Source organism: Helobdella robusta, assembly GCF_000326865.2.
Source record: "Helobdella robusta unplaced genomic scaffold HELROscaffold_2, whole genome shotgun sequence".
Taxonomy (NCBI): Eukaryota; Metazoa; Annelida; class Clitellata; order Rhynchobdellida; family Glossiphoniidae; genus Helobdella; species Helobdella robusta.
In genome coordinates, this window is record NW_008704083.1 from 7,246,335 (window position 1) to 7,264,430 (window position 18,096).

General features: G+C 33.8%; 2 protein-coding genes across 2 annotated transcripts; both read right to left on the reverse strand.

Moving 5' to 3' along the window:
- Positions 1-2,895: 2,895 nt before the first annotated feature.
- Positions 2,896-5,657, reverse strand: HELRODRAFT_160628 (hypothetical protein; the record flags this gene model as incomplete). Its single annotated transcript, XM_009017576.1, has 4 exons — positions 2,896-3,005; positions 3,252-3,381; positions 4,687-4,867; positions 5,485-5,657. The coding sequence occupies 4 exons, from the start codon at positions 5,655-5,657 to the stop codon at positions 2,896-2,898; spliced, it is 594 nt and encodes a 197-aa protein (XP_009015824.1).
- Positions 5,658-7,918: 2,261 nt separating this feature from the next.
- HELRODRAFT_160629 (hypothetical protein) lies at positions 7,919-16,740 on the reverse strand (the record flags this gene model as incomplete). Its single annotated transcript, XM_009017577.1, has 5 exons — positions 7,919-8,105; positions 8,533-8,645; positions 9,030-9,193; positions 9,558-14,143; positions 14,789-16,740. The coding sequence occupies 5 exons, from the start codon at positions 16,738-16,740 to the stop codon at positions 7,919-7,921; spliced, it is 7,002 nt and encodes a 2,333-aa protein (XP_009015825.1).
- Between the last annotated feature and the right edge of the window lie 1,356 nt (positions 16,741-18,096).

Here is an 18,096-nt window from a genome sequence, read left to right on the forward strand (position 1 = left end):
TGTATTATAATATTAATATAACTGATTTGTTTAAAAACAACGATATTATTTTGTATTATACATGCATTCCAACGAATGCTTCGTGAAGTAGAAGACAAAAAATAATCTAGAAGAATGCAGTAAAAGATGATAGCAGCACATCCTTTAAATGCTACGAGATTGAAGTGGATAAAAATGCTCTGCACTTTGTTTATTTGGCAAGGTAGGTTGTTTTCACAGAGTCAAAACGTCTTTAAAAATGCGTAACCATGTGCACTGATTGAAGTTGAGGATGTATTAACTTATCCAGCCTCTATTAATATTTGTCTGATATATTACTATGTGGTATTTGTTGTTATCATTATTTCATCTATTCGCTTTTTTAACACTTTATAGAACAGCTGTTCATTTACCCACAGCTGCAAATAATTATTGATTAATTAGTTAACGAGTTAACACATTTTCAGAATAGACAAAAAATTTAATGCTCCGGTGATTTTCAACCTACCTCCACATTTCTTCTTTTAGTACATGGCAAAACCTTGACTATGTCAATATGTCAAACAATTATAGCTAATGACATTGCGTTGAACGTTGTAGCGACTAAAATTCAATTCTCTTCAAATAATCACCGTCGGCCAATCTCTATCAATCAATCTCTAACTTATATGGCGTCATTGATGTTGCTAACACACTGCATATAAAATAAGTTCTCAAGATGAACATTACAGAGATGAACATTAGAAGATGAACATTACAGAGATGAACATCACAGAGATAAACATTACAGAGGTAAACATAGCATCAACAAACATTACAGCAAAAAACCTTGAAAAGCGACATGATGGGTAGCAAACAATTTCGGCAACCGAAACCTTGAAAAAAATTTACAATCTCGAGCTCGAAAGATCGTGGTTTGAAATCTCATTTGGATGTCTGTGCTGTTGTTTTTTTGTTGTTAGTGGGGCAACCGACCAGCATCAACTAAAGCGATGACGACGACGATGTGGACGAGAATGATGGTGATGATTATGACTATGATGAAAATGATGATGGCGATGATGATGGTGAGGATGATGATAATTATATATTTTTTTAGCTTCGCTGTGCACCTGTTTCAGTAATTATGTTTAAATACGTGAATAAAATTGGAGTGATTATGTTTAGTTAGTGGGTCAAAAAAGTTGATTGATAATAATCATTAGAAAAAAATTAATAATTATAACTTTGTTAGATAAATATTAAATTTTTTATAACAGCAACAAACAATTGTTTACTTTGTAACAGCAATAACCACGACCTTGCCAATGAATTATGCTGAAATAACAACATGCATACATACACACACATACAACTCACATATATGTAAATAGGAATAAACAAATTTGTTTTATGTATGCACGCGTGTGTGTGTGTTTTTGTGTGTGTATTTTTTGTGTATGTATGTGTGTGTATGTATGTGTGTGTGGTTGTATCTGTGCATGCATAAGCGGATAAGTTTCTATGCATATTTTTTATTGCAAAGTAAATAAGCGAATCTATCATTATTACAAAACAAATTGTTCGCGATTAGGCGAGCGATGAATGATGAAGGGATGGTTGGTTGGATAGGCTCACTATGTAACAAAGAGTTGTGGTTATTTATATTTCTTTCATTTGTGGCATCATCTGCTCTCTCAACTGAAACTTCTCTGGCAATAGTAAACATGAATCAATTTTTAATTGTAATTTATTGACAAATAAATAATAACATTTGAATTATCGCAAACATTAAAAAAAGCTTTGTTATATGCAATTTTTGTTATTTTTTTGTTTTTGTCTAGACTACAGTATAATGAAATATTCATTGATTGAAGAGAGGTACAAACAAAATTAATTTATATACGTTGTACGTATGTATACTGTTACAACATGATGTGCTTCAAATGCACTTTTGCCAATCAAACAATCACCCACTCATACCAACAGCACATTAAATTTCTGGCGCCATTAACACTTACGCGCCAATTTATTTGTCTTTCATGTTCTACTCGTTTGGCAGGCAATGTTAATCTAGAGTTTTTATTCTTTGTAACAGATACGTCGAAGGAAAGATTGCGCGCTCCATTTGCACATTTGTTTCTTTCTGAGGATGTCTTTCTTTGGTGGGGTTTTTTGTCTTTAGTTCCATTCAAATGCAATTCCCACACTTAATGCAACAGGATGTTTTCAAATTTGAACTGGAATTAAGTTTAAATTGGTGCGTGTGTGTTTTTGTGTGTGTGTTTGTGGTAATGCTAATGTTTGAGATAACAAAGATGGTTATAATATTAATAATGGTTATTAAAGCGGTGATGATGGAGACAGATGATGATTAACAATATCGGTTATAGTGACATTGATGTCACTATATGGTGTAATTATGTTAATGATGATAGCAAACTGTGGACGATACAATGATGATGATGACGATTTAGATGATGCTCAACCACCTGCCAGAAAACGATGACGCAATTGTTGTTAACATGACGATGACCACAATGATGACATGATGATGGTGATGGTTTAAATAATAATGACATTGGCAGTGATGCAGAGGACGATGACGATGACGAATGGAAACCCTACATGGAAGCAATCCATCAAGTAATTTTATTTTAAATTCATTCGTCTCTTAATGAATTCATCTGCTATCTTCAAGTTAATTAAAGTCCTCTCAATTTATCTTCAAATTTAGAAAATTTGTTCAGTTTGTTCATTTTTAAGTTTTTTTAATTAAAACAAATCTTGTTCTATTTTCCTACTGCCGATCCATATATTTATACAATACATCAATTGCAGGGCTGTGTTTGTGTGACAATATAACCGACGATATATAGATTAAATAACATCGTCGACAGCAGATAAATAAAAATAACATAAAAAAAATAAAATTAATTAATCTGCTGTTTTATTCATGACGAATGTGGAAATTGGCGGGGTGAAAATGCAATGCGCTCTCAAGATTTTAATACTTGGAGTTGACAGACAGACGTCATAACCGTCTGCTGTTTATGTAGAATGGTTTCTAAATTTGTTTGAACGTACGTGTGCTTATTCAATAAGATGAAAATCTCAAATTTTTTATTACGTGGAAGTGTAAAAATTTTCTTTTCTATGTTATTAATTATTCTACTCTGAAATACACCATCCTAATACTTATATTTTTTCCTAAATTTTTATCTCCCTCTTCGCATTATCTAACCTTCCTTTAAAACGTTAGCCTATGATTCAGTTAATTTTTAGTTACAGACTTGCAGCTATGTATGCAGCTCTTAGATTTTTGTCTGAGTCCAACTTACACACATGAAAAGTTATGGAAAAAATTGATGTTATTTGCGTCTGAGTAAGATTTCTTAATAAATATTTTCGGTCGTTGTTTTTCTGGTTATATGGGTTTGTTTGAATGATGTTCACTGGTTATATTAAGTACAAATCTCTCCTCCAACTTGAATTAGTTCAAATAAACAATTGAAAAACACTTGAAAAATAATCAAAAGAATAGTAATAATAAGAAGAAAATAACAAAGAAAAAAGGTTTATTTTACGCACGCGCGCCGTTCGTAATGAGCCACACATCTAGTAAAAAGGAGTAAAAAATGTTTAACGTAAACATAATCGTACGGAAAACGATTTAATTGTTAAATTAAAATAAAAATGGAAATGTAATTCTTGTCATATAAATAGCAATATATAACTAAATATAAAAAAATAATGATATAAAAGTGTTAGCATTACCATTATAAATAATGTGTGTAACATAACAACGATAGATATTAACTCTGTTAACAAACGTCGAGTCCTCACTTATATGGATTTTGAAAAGCTAAATAGCATGCAAGTTAAATAGAAATCAACACACAGCCAACCAAAACATCCAAATGTTAATTTGAAACTTAAAAAAATCTGCATTTTCAGGCTATCGAGTAGTTGACGCCAAAAAACATAACAATAACATGAAGCTTAGAATAGAATATAACGCAAGAAAGAAATCGCCAACAAAAACAACAACGACAGTTCTATGCGAACGTTGCAATGCAATGAACAAGTTCTTCATAATTTCAAGAGTAATCGCTACCGTACTTGCGTGTGTATATGCGTCACTGCACTATCTGTAGCTTCGGACTCAAGATGTCTCCTTCGGCCATCAAATTGGCGACAATCATTCATATCAGAGGTATTACTACCTCACTATCTATATACAGTGCTGCCTTTGTTATCTATATTTATTGTATCTATTTATAGATATAGATAAACGCACACATATACACCACACACACATACACGCACACACAAAACACACCCATACATGTTTGCTTGCTTTTCGTTATTTTTTTTCAATTTCATGAAAAAGATACACGATAAATGAACATCGTCTCGTCACGTTTGATATGTCAAAAAAAAAAAAACTCAAACATATTAGTAATTATTTCGTTGAAAGAAAAAATATAGAGTATATTACTCACTAGACGGAATTAGTATCTAGTAGGAACTATTTTTTTCATTTGATTTGTGTTAAAGATGAAAACTGAGAAACTTAATGCACCTACAAGTTTTCAAGTCAAATTTGAAAGAACTAGTTTTTGTGATTGTTGGTAAATATATTCTAAGTTTGGTGGGAGAAGATAATGTCTAGTTGGTCTAATTCGAAGATAACCAGCAGGATTAATAAAAACAAGTATTAACAACCATTCTGCACTGCATAAACTCAGGTTTGATAGGCAGAGTTTTGAATGTGGACAGGAACATCCTGCTAATTTCCTTTGTCCATTTTCCATTAACCATACTGTTTAATGGCGAATTCCTATCTAGCATGCTGTTCAAAAACGTTTCATTTTCTCCAATTTTTTCACAGAGAATCTTATTCCATCTTATTTATCAACATTAAATTTAAAATTACATAAAAATTGAAATAAAATGATAAAAAAATCAAACTAGTTTCAATGTGTAAAAATATCAAACCGTTGTTAGCTAACGAAAAAGGTCTACAATTTACAAAATTTTGTCGTTTAACAAGTTTTTATTCCTGATGAATATTTTTTGTCTCCGGTAGAATCGTTCCCGTTTCTCTATAATATTTCTTACCGAAATGAAAATAAATTCTATTTAGATGTTAATTCTCGTGTCTCATTACCACTCCCCCCTCCGTGTCGTCATTCTCTAGTTCAAGCTAAGCGAATTAAGTTAAATATATAAAACCGCATGTTTTTAACAAATAAATGTTTACAATTCTTTGTTTAACTACAATGAAAGGTTAATAAATGTCTTCATTTTAGTCAAATTTTTTTGTTATCGAGAATTAAGTATCGTGTGAAAACGATAAAGTTCTCTATGTATCATCTAGTTGAGCGGTTTAAACGGCCACTTTTAACGTTGAGTGTTTGCCGTCACAGAACGACTTGTGTAATTAAATTAAAAATACAGACAGGTAGGTATATTCTTTATTTGGTATTCTACGATTCTTCTCGTGCCTCATCCTTTCAGGACATTGGCGACCATTTACCTCCACCAAACACGATCTTTAACACTTTTAGCAGTTGAAATGTGGTGATATTCAACAAGTGACACAAGGACTTCACGAATGTTATTCGTTGTCGACCGCGATCTCTTCTCTCTGCAATCTTTCCAGTAGTTAGATTTTCCATTCCTTCCTTCCGCATGATGTGACCGAAAAACTTTAATTGCCCCGTCGGATTATCTGTAGTAATTTCTTTTTTCATAACCGGACTGTTTTAATACATCCTCATTCGATGTATGAGAGGTTCAACTATTTTTTATAATTCTTCTCAAAAACCACATCTCAGCAGCGTTAATCTTTTTTCAATTTCTTTAGAAATTTTCCAGGACTCAGAGCCGTAAGTTAGCCTAGGAAAAATGTAACACCCTAACAGTTTTAAATTTTTTGATACTCTGATTTTACTGTTGGTGAGGATGTTTTTCATTTTAAAATATGCATCTTTCGCCATAGCAATCCTTCTTTTGATATCCATATCACATTTACAACCTGAGGTAATCAGACTTTTGAGATAATTAAAGCTGTTTACTTGTTTTACCTGTTTACCATTAATGATTATTAAGAAAATTGGAGTGGTTTGGCTTTTATTGATAACCATGACTGTTTTGTTGATGTTAATTTGCAAGCCTTTCATTTCACTTTCCAAAACCAGTTCGGAAACAATTGTTTGCAATTATTCCATTAAATCTGCTATAAGAGCTGTATCATAGGCATATCTTGCATTGTTTATATTAACTCCATCAATGAATATTTCCAATAGATTTTCTATCTTTCTCATGATGAAACCACTTTAGAGATTGTACAAGTCTGGAGAGAATACGCAGCCTTGTCTAACACCTTTCCTTGTTTCGACAAAACTAGTCATTAAAACTGAAACCTGTTACCAACTATCATCGCATTAAGAACTAAAAAATATGATTCGTCTTTCATTTGCAAAACTTTTAAAAACCCTCAACTCCATGGTAGGTAAAACTTGTTTCAAAGAAATTACTCTAACAAATTGCTCAGCTATTTGGAAATTTTGATAGTTGCTTTGAAATTCAACATAATATTTACAAGAATTAACCACCGAATATTCCACATGCCACAGATGGTCAGCAGGTCTTGTTTCTTTAACAAAACACGTTAACGGTTGCCCCAAACTTCAACTGTGAAGTCACAAAATTGCCATCCAATCCAACAATTTTAGAAATAGACTTTTTGTTGAAAGTTTACTAAAAATTTTTCTAAAAAATAGTCATCTGATTATCTTTTATTTACAATTTTATCGTTTTTTTCAATTTTATTTTTATTCACTGTTTTGTATAAACGCTGACGATCATTTTTAAAATCGCATACGTTTATGTGTGTGTGTGTGTTCTACACGCACAAACAAACATATGCATGTGCTAATTAAACGGTGCAATAAAGTGACAGAAGCTGATAAATTCATGATTGTCATATCATATGGTACCAACTGTAACAAAAATGAATTACCTTGCAGTATCTCGCGTACCAGCGTTAACAGTACCAGTAGCTAGTTGTCACCAACCAATTCTTAAGGGCAATCATCATCGTCCAACTACGAAGCATTTTTAAATTAAAACAACAACATTTTTTTTATTAAAATGAACCTTTTTTATATCAATGTACACTCTATAACAGTTGAAAGTAATTAAACATGAATAAAATTGAAACGTGAATGATGAAATAATTAAAAATTAATGTACAATTAACTCCAATTTATAAACAATAAATAAATGAATGAATGTATAAACAAATGATCAAATAGATGAATGAATGAATGAATGAATGAATGAATGAATGAATGAATGAATGAATGAATGAATGAATGAATGAACAAACGAATAATTAAATGAATAGATGATTGAAGGAAAAATAACATCTTAATAATAAACACATAATGGTTTTTTTTTCAAATTATCAGGTGAATGCAGTTTATAATTTGAAGCACCAAAAATGTAGAAATTTCAATTTAATAATAATAATAATAATTAAAAACAATAATAAGAAAAATAACAAAAAAATAATACTAAAAATAATGAAGAAGAAAATCAGTTAGAACTCAAACGAAATAGATTGAAACGTCGTGATGTTGTGTGAATAGATGAAGATTATGTATTATAAAAAACATGATGATGAAAATGATGATGTCAGCTAACTAGAATATAAGCATGCTTATGGCGTGGTGGAGGTAACAAATTGAAGTTAAAACAATCATCATCATCATTCAAAAACAAAAAAAAACACTACGAACTTATTGTTTACTGAAATAAATAATCATAAGAAATTCAGTTAATAGTTAATTTAAGAGCTAACATTAAAATAAATCCGAATAATTTGGTGATGAATAATGAAGATGATGATTAAAGGTAATATTAATTGATGTAGAGAAAATTAATCAGATTAGCGTCTAGACTTTTTTGAGGCTGCAGATGTGGTAGCGACATTGATGTTGTCGCTAGTGTTGTTTGATGATTTTTGTTGCTGTGGTTGCTGCTGTTGTATTGTTGTTTGTCTAGCCATCTGTCTGTCCAGTTCAAACATGGCCTCCTGTATTGCGGCTTCTAACCCAGCGTTCATCTTTCGACCTCTGGTTAAAGTAACAAATGTTTTATGTTGTCACAAATATCACTGAGTTTCCTTCACATTACACTAAAATTTAATGGATATGATGAAATCACAAAATATAGATCTTTGCAGAACTTCTTGGAATTTAATTATAAAAATATCCAATCATTACTTATGAGGAACATTTATTGTCGAGTCTCCCAATTTAGATAAAGGCTTCAGCATTAAAATACAGTGACAAATTTTTTGTCTTGTTTTCAATTTAAAATTTCCTTGAATTAGCAAAAAGAGATTTGATAATAAGACCAAATATAAGAAAATCATAGCAAAATAAATGAAGTGAAGCATTGAAAAAAAGCTATTTTTTAAAAAACCACACAACAATGCTAAAAATGCAAGAAAATAATAAAAATTTTCTAAACTAATGTAAATTTTTGAATGAAACAAACTTTCTGTGCGATTTTCGAGCATTGTGGTGAGTCTCAAGTCCCTCTGATAGCGTCTTCAGTTGGCTGATGTCTGTCTGGGCATACGTGTTGTCTCCGAACCACTTCACCCACACCTGAGATTGTTTGTTATGTTTCGCTGATTGACATTACACATTCATATTATTCACTCTATTTTCTTCCTCTACTACCAACAAAGATAAAAGTAGGACAAAATGAGAACATTTAAGAAATATGATATGCGACACAAAGCATAAACATGGAAGGAAATCAATCAAATCATAAAGACTCATGGAATAAAACTTAGATGATGTTCTGCTGAGATGAATAAGTTTAAAAAATTTCTGACCCACTTAAACAATGTATTGGTGCATTAAATCTCATCTCGCGGCTTAATTGAAATCTAAAATTAATATTAAAAATAGCATATATTTTATTCCATCAACCAAGTCCATGATGACGACAGGAACAAAAACTCGCCCATCCCACCTATGACCTACCTTGCCACATTCGGGCTTGGGGTGGCCCTTGACTTCGACTTCAGACACCAACTTTCCCGGCCAGGATGGAAAGCCTCTGGTTGGTCCCCAGACAAGATCTCCAATGTTGAAGTTGCATGACGATGCCGCGGGTAGAGTTGTCGTTGTTGTCGAGTCTGCGTCATCTGAGTGTCATCGTGGTGTAGTGACGGTTGACTTCTTATTATAATTGTATGGGAGCATTGAGGAATGTGATAATTTAACATTGCTTGCATGCTAATATCTAACACCTTTAAAAAAAATTTGATACCTAATTTAAAATAATATTAAAAATTCACTAAAGTTTTAGATTTTATTTGACTAAAATTTTCGTTTAATTCAAAACAAATGCGTAAAAAATTTCAATGATGAAATTTTTAACTTTAATAACTGTTTAATTCAAATAGTAGAATAAAACAACTGAAAACTGTAAACGCCATAAATGCTTGATTGAATTCATATTACATCAATGAACAACACAAAAATATTTTTTGAAAATTCACAACCCACCAATTGTATCATCCGAACTGATTGGAGATTCGGGCTCCATCTTCCTCATCATCTTCATCCTCATCTCGAGCTCCTTCCTCTGCAGACTCCTCACGTTCCTGACAGACAAGAGTACCGAATTATTATTGTCATCGTAATTTGTCATGCCATCTGCATTGTTGACGTCATTGTGTGACTCGGATGTAGTCACCAGGCAGTCATTATTTGCGCTCATCTTATCACTGAGACTCGTTGCATAGGACGACAACGACGATGATGAAGAAGACGAGGATGATGCTAGCATTGAAACTAACTTGCTGCCATTATTGCTGTCAGTTTTAAGGTTTTTATTGTCACCTTGAGTTAAAAATAATTTTGTCCGAGACAAGGACGAATTTTTAATATTTGAAATTAGATTTGTGAATCTTTTATTTCTTCTTCTTTTAACAGAATGTGCATATTTCAGCAACTTCTTAGATTGCAGTTTACTCTTATCTTTCCACTTGTCATCCACTGCGTCCTCGTTGTCACCATGCCGAGAGAGCACACTCCTGTTGCACCTGGTGTCCTTGTCTCCCACCACCTCAAAGTTCTTCACCAGGGAAGTACCACCACCATCACCACCTCCACAACCACGATGATGATCGAAGGCCTCCGATGCCTGAGAACTGGAATCTTCAACAGATGTCATCTTGTTGCAATGTTCAACATCCGTCATCATCATCATCATCATATCATCATTGTCATCAGTTTCAGATGATGTGCTGTAGTTCATTATGGTTGTCTGTTTATCATCATCGTCAGCAACGACGACGATCGGTGATAATGATTTGTTGCCACCAGTGTTGGTGCTGTTCAAGTTGCTCTCCAGGACATTCATGCTTCGACATTTATCAAACACGGCAGTGCCGCTGGTTGATGTTGGAACATATGATGAAGACGAAGATGACGAGGACGATGATGAAGATGATGAAAAACTTTCATTAACTTTTTCATTTTTGCTGCATTTATTGATAAAATCACCCTCAGCTGTATTATTATTGTTGCCAGAACTGTTTCTGTTACAGTTATTGTTGTCAAGATTACCATTATTATTACTCTTGTTATTGTTATTATTATTATTGTTGTTGTTGTGACCAGACCCGGGTTCGATGACATCTTCTGAATCAACCGTACTATCAGGAGCATCGTGGCAGTACATTGGGGATGTCAACTTCTTGCTCGGTGCTGCCTTCTCACCCCCACCACCACTGGCAGCACCATTAGCGGCACCACCATCCTCACTGACTAGGATGGGACCGGCAGTCATGAAACTGAATGGATTTTGTCCCACAGTGAACAGCGTTGGAGGTCCATTCGGTGTGGCCACCAAGTTGCAAAATGCCATTGAGTTCGGTTGGACTACAGGAACGGGTACTAAGGCAGCTCCAGCAAACGGAGTGAAAGATGAATAGTTAGGGACTAGAATGTGATGTGCTTGTTGAACACCCTGAGATACAACCAACTGGAACAACTGGTTTGCATTGACTGAATTTGTTGCTAGTGACTTGAAATCTGTTGTTTCTGTTGTCGTAGTTGATAAAGTACTATTATTCAGAGTTGCTTTGGATGGATCATTAGGTAGAGAGTTGTTATCAGTAGTTGAATTGTTTTGATCATTATCAGATGAATTGTTGACAATATTTTCAGTACCGCTATTGTTAACATTCAGAGCACCAACGCCATTGAAGTTAATGCTACTAGCATTGTTATTGACATTACCACTGTTGAGAATGTTGACGCCCATTCCAAGAGCCAATCCAAGGCTCTGATTGGATGAAGGCGTGGCTGCAAAGTGCAGAAGACCAACCTGCCCCTGAGCAAATCCGAAACCAAGAGATTGAAGGTAGTTAGCTTGAGCAGTCTGGTACAACTGACTGTCAAAATTTAAATTATTGCATTGTTGTTGGTGCGGTATGAGAATTGCTGTGGATGATTGCTGAGTGGGTACCATAACTACTTGTTGTTGCTGCTGCTGCTGGTTTTGTTGTTTATGTTGCTGCTGCTGAAGTGATGAATCAGCTGTGCTGTTGTTGCTATTGTTGTTGTCAGTATTATTGCTTGTGTGGGAGCTTGTCTCATTATTTGGTGGCGTTACAACTTTGGAAGTTGTTTCTAGAGTTGTTGATGACTTTGTGTTTGGTGATGATGTACTGGCGGTGGATGCTTCAATAACTTTGGTGACTACTGTGCTTGGGACTGCTGACAAGTTTGAAGAGGTCGGTGGTGATGTTGTACTTGTTATTGGAACAGCTGTTGACGTTTTGCTGTTGACAACAACAATTGAACTCATAATGCATTCTGGAGTGTTAACGGATAAAGAAGAATTGGCATAATTTGAAGTGGTACCAGAGGCAATCCCATCAAATGATGTTGAAATGATGTTGAGATTATTTTCAACACTACCACAACAAATTGTTTCTCTAGAGTCACCATCATTATCAACAAATTCCAGTGTCGAGTTAGAAGCAGGAGTGCTTGTTTGTGTTCCTGTTGTCTTGACAACATCATCGACATCCATCTCATCCTTCAGGTCACCACCACTACCACAGCTTGCATTCTTTCCTACATCTTCATCAGCTTTGTTGCACGTTTTGTCATTATTTTCCAGCCAAATGTTGATAATGTTATCTTTGTCGTGGGTGCCACTGTATGCCATGCTAGAACTATCCTCTTCCTCGTCATCTGAAAACATTTCATCGATTGTTGTGGCAGTCGATATTTTGTTGATATCATCTACATTCAACAAAGTAGGCAGTTTGTTACCGACATTTAAAATGTTGCTAAACTTGTCGTTTGTAAAAAAGGATGTTGTGATGGATGTTGTTCTGTTGAAAGACTCTGAATTGCTTGTTGCGGAGCATAACATCGAATTTGTCTTATCAGTTAACTTGCCTGAAGTGAACAGAGAAGTTGTTGTGATTGACGTTGCTGTCTTCAATCCAACAAAAGAAAGTGCACTGGTTAAAGCAGAATTTAATGAAGGCAATGTTGAAAAACTTGATGGACCTGAAGAAAATGTTGCAGCTGATGTAGCTCTGGCAACATTGGTTGATATGTTGTTGTTGTTGTTGTTTGAGGACGAAATACAAATATTGCTCGTTGAAGGAACTGCAGACTTTGCGACATTATAATTGATATTCTTGTTGCTCGCAACTTTGGTGGATGCAATATTTTCAACAGTTACAAAAGATGTTGCAACCCCCCTGTTGCATTCCACATTATGGATATCAGTTACCTTTTTCTTTTTCTCATTCTCCACTTTGCTCATCATCATCATCGTTGCGACTTCTGCCAGAGAATTTTTTGTCGTCATAAGTTCTGAAACCATATTTTCAACAAGCTTAATTGGGCAAGTAGTCTTATGTGATTGGTCTGTGAGATCTGACATTTCCGATTTGGCTTTTAATGACTGGCTCTCTGATTGGTTGTCATTAATGGGTTTACTGGAAGTGCTGAAGTTCTGCTGGCTGTTGATTGACTGTTGACTCTGCTGTGACAATTTGTCAGCAGAGTCAAACTTTGCTCTTTGTAAATTGTGTTTTGATTGTTTTTTAAAATTTTGATAGCAAATTGAATTATCAGTGTTACCATCATAGTCATCATCAATGTGACTATATGACTGAGCATTTCGATCTTGCAAATGCTTTAATTGGGAAGAGTTGTTGTTCGCATTATCAGTGCTATTATTAACAACATTACTTTTAACACTACTGACTTTCATAGTGCAGTTGCTGATTTTATTATTATTTATGTTGTTGTTAGTGAAAAGAAGAAGATCTGATCTGTTAAGTATATCGTCATCATCATCATCTGAGCTGAATGATTCGTTACTGCTGCAGTTGATGTCAGAGGCAGATTTTGTGGCATCGCTGTCATATGGAGACGAGAGACATTGTGTGGATGGTTCTGACGTCATTTGAATTCTGTTGAAGAATGATGATGACGTTGTTGATGACATGTCCTGCATATAATTATGACTGCTGTAAGGTGGGTTGTCATTATTTCTATCGAAGGATGAAATGTTGCTGTTGATGTTGTTGCTGCTGCTGCAAGACATGAATTTATCATTGTTCATGTCATGAGATGGTCTGTAAGTGTCGATGAGTGAACATTCAAGTTTTGATTTTCTCTTCTCTCTACATTTTATGTTGTGCTTGTTTGATGATGAGCAGCTACTGCCAGGTGATCGCTGTCTCCATTGCCTGCTGTTCATATTGCTGATGATGTTGTTGTTGTCGTCCATGTTGGAAATTCCAAAACTGCTGTTGCTGCTGTGGTTGTTAATGTTGTTGATCTGTAGTTTCTTTTGATCGTCTGCAGTTGGAACATTGTTGCTTGAAGCCTCATTTTTGAACTTCATTTTTTTCTTATGATAACAAAGACTAGTTGAATTGCTGGCCTTAATACATGCTTCCTCATTGGTTAGATGCTTCGACTCAACTGTCCAATCAAATATGAACACCTGTTCAATAAAGAGTGGACACAGTAAGCCACATTTGCATGTACCATCAGTCAGCAGGTACTGATAAATTTCTTTCAAAGACTCCAATCTTACTCGACTAGGGCTAAAAAAATACAAAAAGGTTTAAAATTAATATTGAAGTTGATCAGATTTTTTTAACAATTAATGTTGGAATCTTGTTCAAACAAATTATATAATAAACTTTTACAAACTGATTGTAAAAATAAATTGTTTAAGATTTTTTTAACAATTAATGTTGGAATCTTGTTCAAACATATTATATAATAAACTTTTACAAACTGATTGTAAAAATTAATTGTTTAAAATTAATTCTATAATTTCAAATTAAACCATACAAAAATAAACTATATCGTCTATAGGAAAAAATTCGTTTTAAATAATGATAAACTTTTAAACTTAAAATTTTTAGTCTTAGCATATAGAAGTTCTAAGAAAATTGAAACCAATACATTAAAGGGCAAAAACTTTTTAAAGAAATTATGTGATACAAATAAGCAAAAAAGCTACCAGCAAATTAATAACACTGATATTCTTTACTTCCAACTAGAAAAAAGAGCACAATGAACATAAACATTAAAAATAAAAATGGTTTCACTTGGATAAGCTTAAGTGTAACCAACTTTAACCAAAATTAAATTTTTCAGATAATTTGGATGATTGAGTGAGTTAGAGTTATAAATTGAACAAAGAATGAAACATGAATGTTAGCAGCCATCAACATACAAACCTGATATAATAGACAGATTTATTTTCAATGACTCGTTTCCATTTGTAAGGTACGACAATAGTTCGATCATTGTGTTGGTACTCACTTCGAACTGCAACCACATCTGATTTCTTCTTTCTAGGTTTTCTTAGTTGTTTGTTTTTTGTTGTTGTTGTCACTGATGTCGCGGTTGTTGCTATGTTGTAGTTCAAGTTATCGCAGGACCTTGCCATGTTGCTCATGATGGAATTGTTGAATTGGATGTGCTGACTACCGGCTTGAGATTGAGAACAACTAGATTTTGATTGGTTTGACATTTTCATAGTTGAACAAATGCTCTTACTTGCCTGTTGAAACAGGTCTGATGATGAATTTTTAATCTGATAGAAGCTGTCCTTTGATGAACTGCAGCCAGATTCTTTTGCATATGTTGCTAGCATTGTTGTTGTTGCTGTTATAATTGTTGTCGTTGTTGCCATTGTTGTTGTCATTATCATTGCTGTTGTTGTTATCATTGCTGTCGTCATTGATAAGAAAGAAGATGTGCAGTAAAAGCTACTTGACTGAAGAGGATGAAGAGATTTTTGAGGAGAGGCCAAAGATGATGCCGCTGATGGGTGATGTTGTTGATGCAATTGCTGTTGATGCTGTAGTTGATGACGCTGTAGGTGTTGATGTTGCAGTTGTTGATGCTGTAATTGTTGATGTTGTAGTTGCTGATGTTGCTGTGGTTCAACTTTTGATTCAGAAATAGTGGCTAGCATGTGAACATTATGGTCTGGTGCTTGTTTATTATGATCGGCAACAGGTGACTGAATGTTCGGTTTGTTGGATGGTAGTGAATGAGATTGCTGGAGATGGTTTGGACCTGAAAGAAATTTTGAGTGGTCGATGATCTGGTTAGCTGTTGTTGCATTATTTGATGGCTTGCTCCCTTGGTGCTCATGGTGACCACCATGAAGGGTATTATAATACTCCACAGTACCCTTTGCCACAGTTTTATTTTCACTGTCTGGATAATATGAAGATGGTGCAGCACTGCCAGAAAATGTTTGTTGATGTTGAGAGATTGAAAGTTGCTGGCAATCATCCATGTGAGAAAAGTGTTCTAATCTTCGTCCAGGCAAATAAGCTGAAGATTGTTGATGTTGAAAATTTGCAAGTGCTGGCCCTCCAGAATAAAAACTGTCTTCAAAATGCTGTGCAGTTGGTTGCTTCAGCATCTCATTTGAACGTTGTAACATTGGTCTGCTGTTATAAAATCTAGGATCAACTGTTGCTTCTGAGTTTATTTGCTGTTGTGACATAAAATATTTATTGTTGATATGTTGTTGTTGATTGGGAGCATGTGGTTGTTGCGTGTGGTCTGGATACCTCGGAGAGAAGCTATACATATCCACATCTTGTCCATGCTTATGAAAATTTGCATCAAAATTTCCCATCTCCATAGGATTCTTAGCTATTTTCCCACAATAAACGTTTCTTGAAGCATTCCAGTTTGGCTGATCATTTATAAACCTCTGTTCATCAATGTTTGATTCAGGATAAAATCCCATACTTCTTTGATGGTAAAATGCACGCTGTGGAGGCATAGGTTGTTTGTTGTAGCAGTGTAATCCCATTTGTTGGGATGGGTGTGGAATCATGTGCTGTTGATAATAATTATTTGGGGTGTTGTATCGAACCATACCCAGCTGTTCGTTCCGGTAGGGAGCATTATAATAATATCCCTTCTGCATATTATCATTATACATTACGTTCTGACTGACAAAATTTTGTGGCATGTTAGATACTTTTCCATAACAATTTAAAGTTTGCTGTTTAAGTTGTTGGGAATGTTGAAATTGTTGACTGCTGCTATTATTCCTTACTGGGGAAATGAGTGGACCGTTTGCATGCTGTTTACTGTTGCTCATCGGAAGATAACTGTTGCTAGGTATAATCTGCTGATGGTTTGTCATTGGATCATCCATGTTATAATTCATTGGATTCGTTTCGTTTTGCATTTTCAAGCTGAAAGGTTAAAAAAGTGAAAAATGCCATTAATAGGCAAGACACAATTTTGATCCAGTAGTGCAAAAAATAAATCTCTATCTGCATTGCATTCGATTAGGAACTAGTTAAGTTTAAAAATGCGATTTTGTTACACATGATAGATTTTACAGATAATAAATGTAAAGCAAGCACCTGACGATGAAACAACACTACTCTAATTTTCGTTTTTTGTTTTCACTGTTTAAAAAAAACAAAATGTCTTTTAATCTGTAGTCATAAAAAAGCGATAAAATGCATATGTTCATTAATAAGTTTATGAATGTCGATATATACAAAAATTGCAAATATTTAAATCAATACTTAAAATCGATAACGATCGTTTCAGCAACCATCCGATTTTTCATAAATTAAATAAATAAACCATCGCCTCGACTTAAAAATAAAATTCCATGTTGAAATGAAAATTAAAATTAGTTATAATAATTTTTGAAAGGTGAAATTAATTTTTTGTACACCACTAAAATAATAAATTATGTAAACAATTTTTTTAACAAAATTTGTATTTATATAAATTTTTAAATAAAATAAATTATAAATTAATATCTTGCATACGTTTAATATTTTTAATCGAATAAACCATTTTATATGATATACGTTCTTTTGACTTAGGGTATCAAAAAACACCTCGTTGCAATTGAATTGTGCATAGGAATTGAGATACAGTTAACCTAGAAATCGTTTGCGTCATTATACTCTACTTTTTAACTCTTTCTGTCGTTTGGTGTGGATAGAACAGCCTTTGTGGCACAAAAGTTTATTTTAAAGTATAGAATAACAGTAACATGTAATGTAAGCAACTCTGCGTTTCACCGAACCGCAAAATAAAGAAAAAACAATAAGGCAATACCAGTATGAAATACCGTGTGCACTTGCCTATACATTTCTCACAGAACAAATTAAATAATAACAAATGCAAAATGTTTTGAAATGTTTAATAAGTTTTATATTCTTTATATTCATTATCAAATTGCTGCTGAATATTTGCAATGATGTCTGCTGAGTTAAGGTGGTTGGTAAGAGTTAAATCATAGTTAAAGGAAAAATAACGCCAAAGAGCGTTCCTTGTTTCTCATAGACTCATGATTTAGTTCATCACTGCTGTTAAACATACCTTAAAATGGATTAAAAACCATTTAAAACTAAAAACATTTTCATAATCCAAATTGAGGTCGTCTTATCTTAAGCTCAATTTGCCATGTAATCCACATATTTCTAGTTTGCATTGTAAATCGTTCGGGAATATTTAAGAACCTTTTGAAATGTTGCAGGTAGTT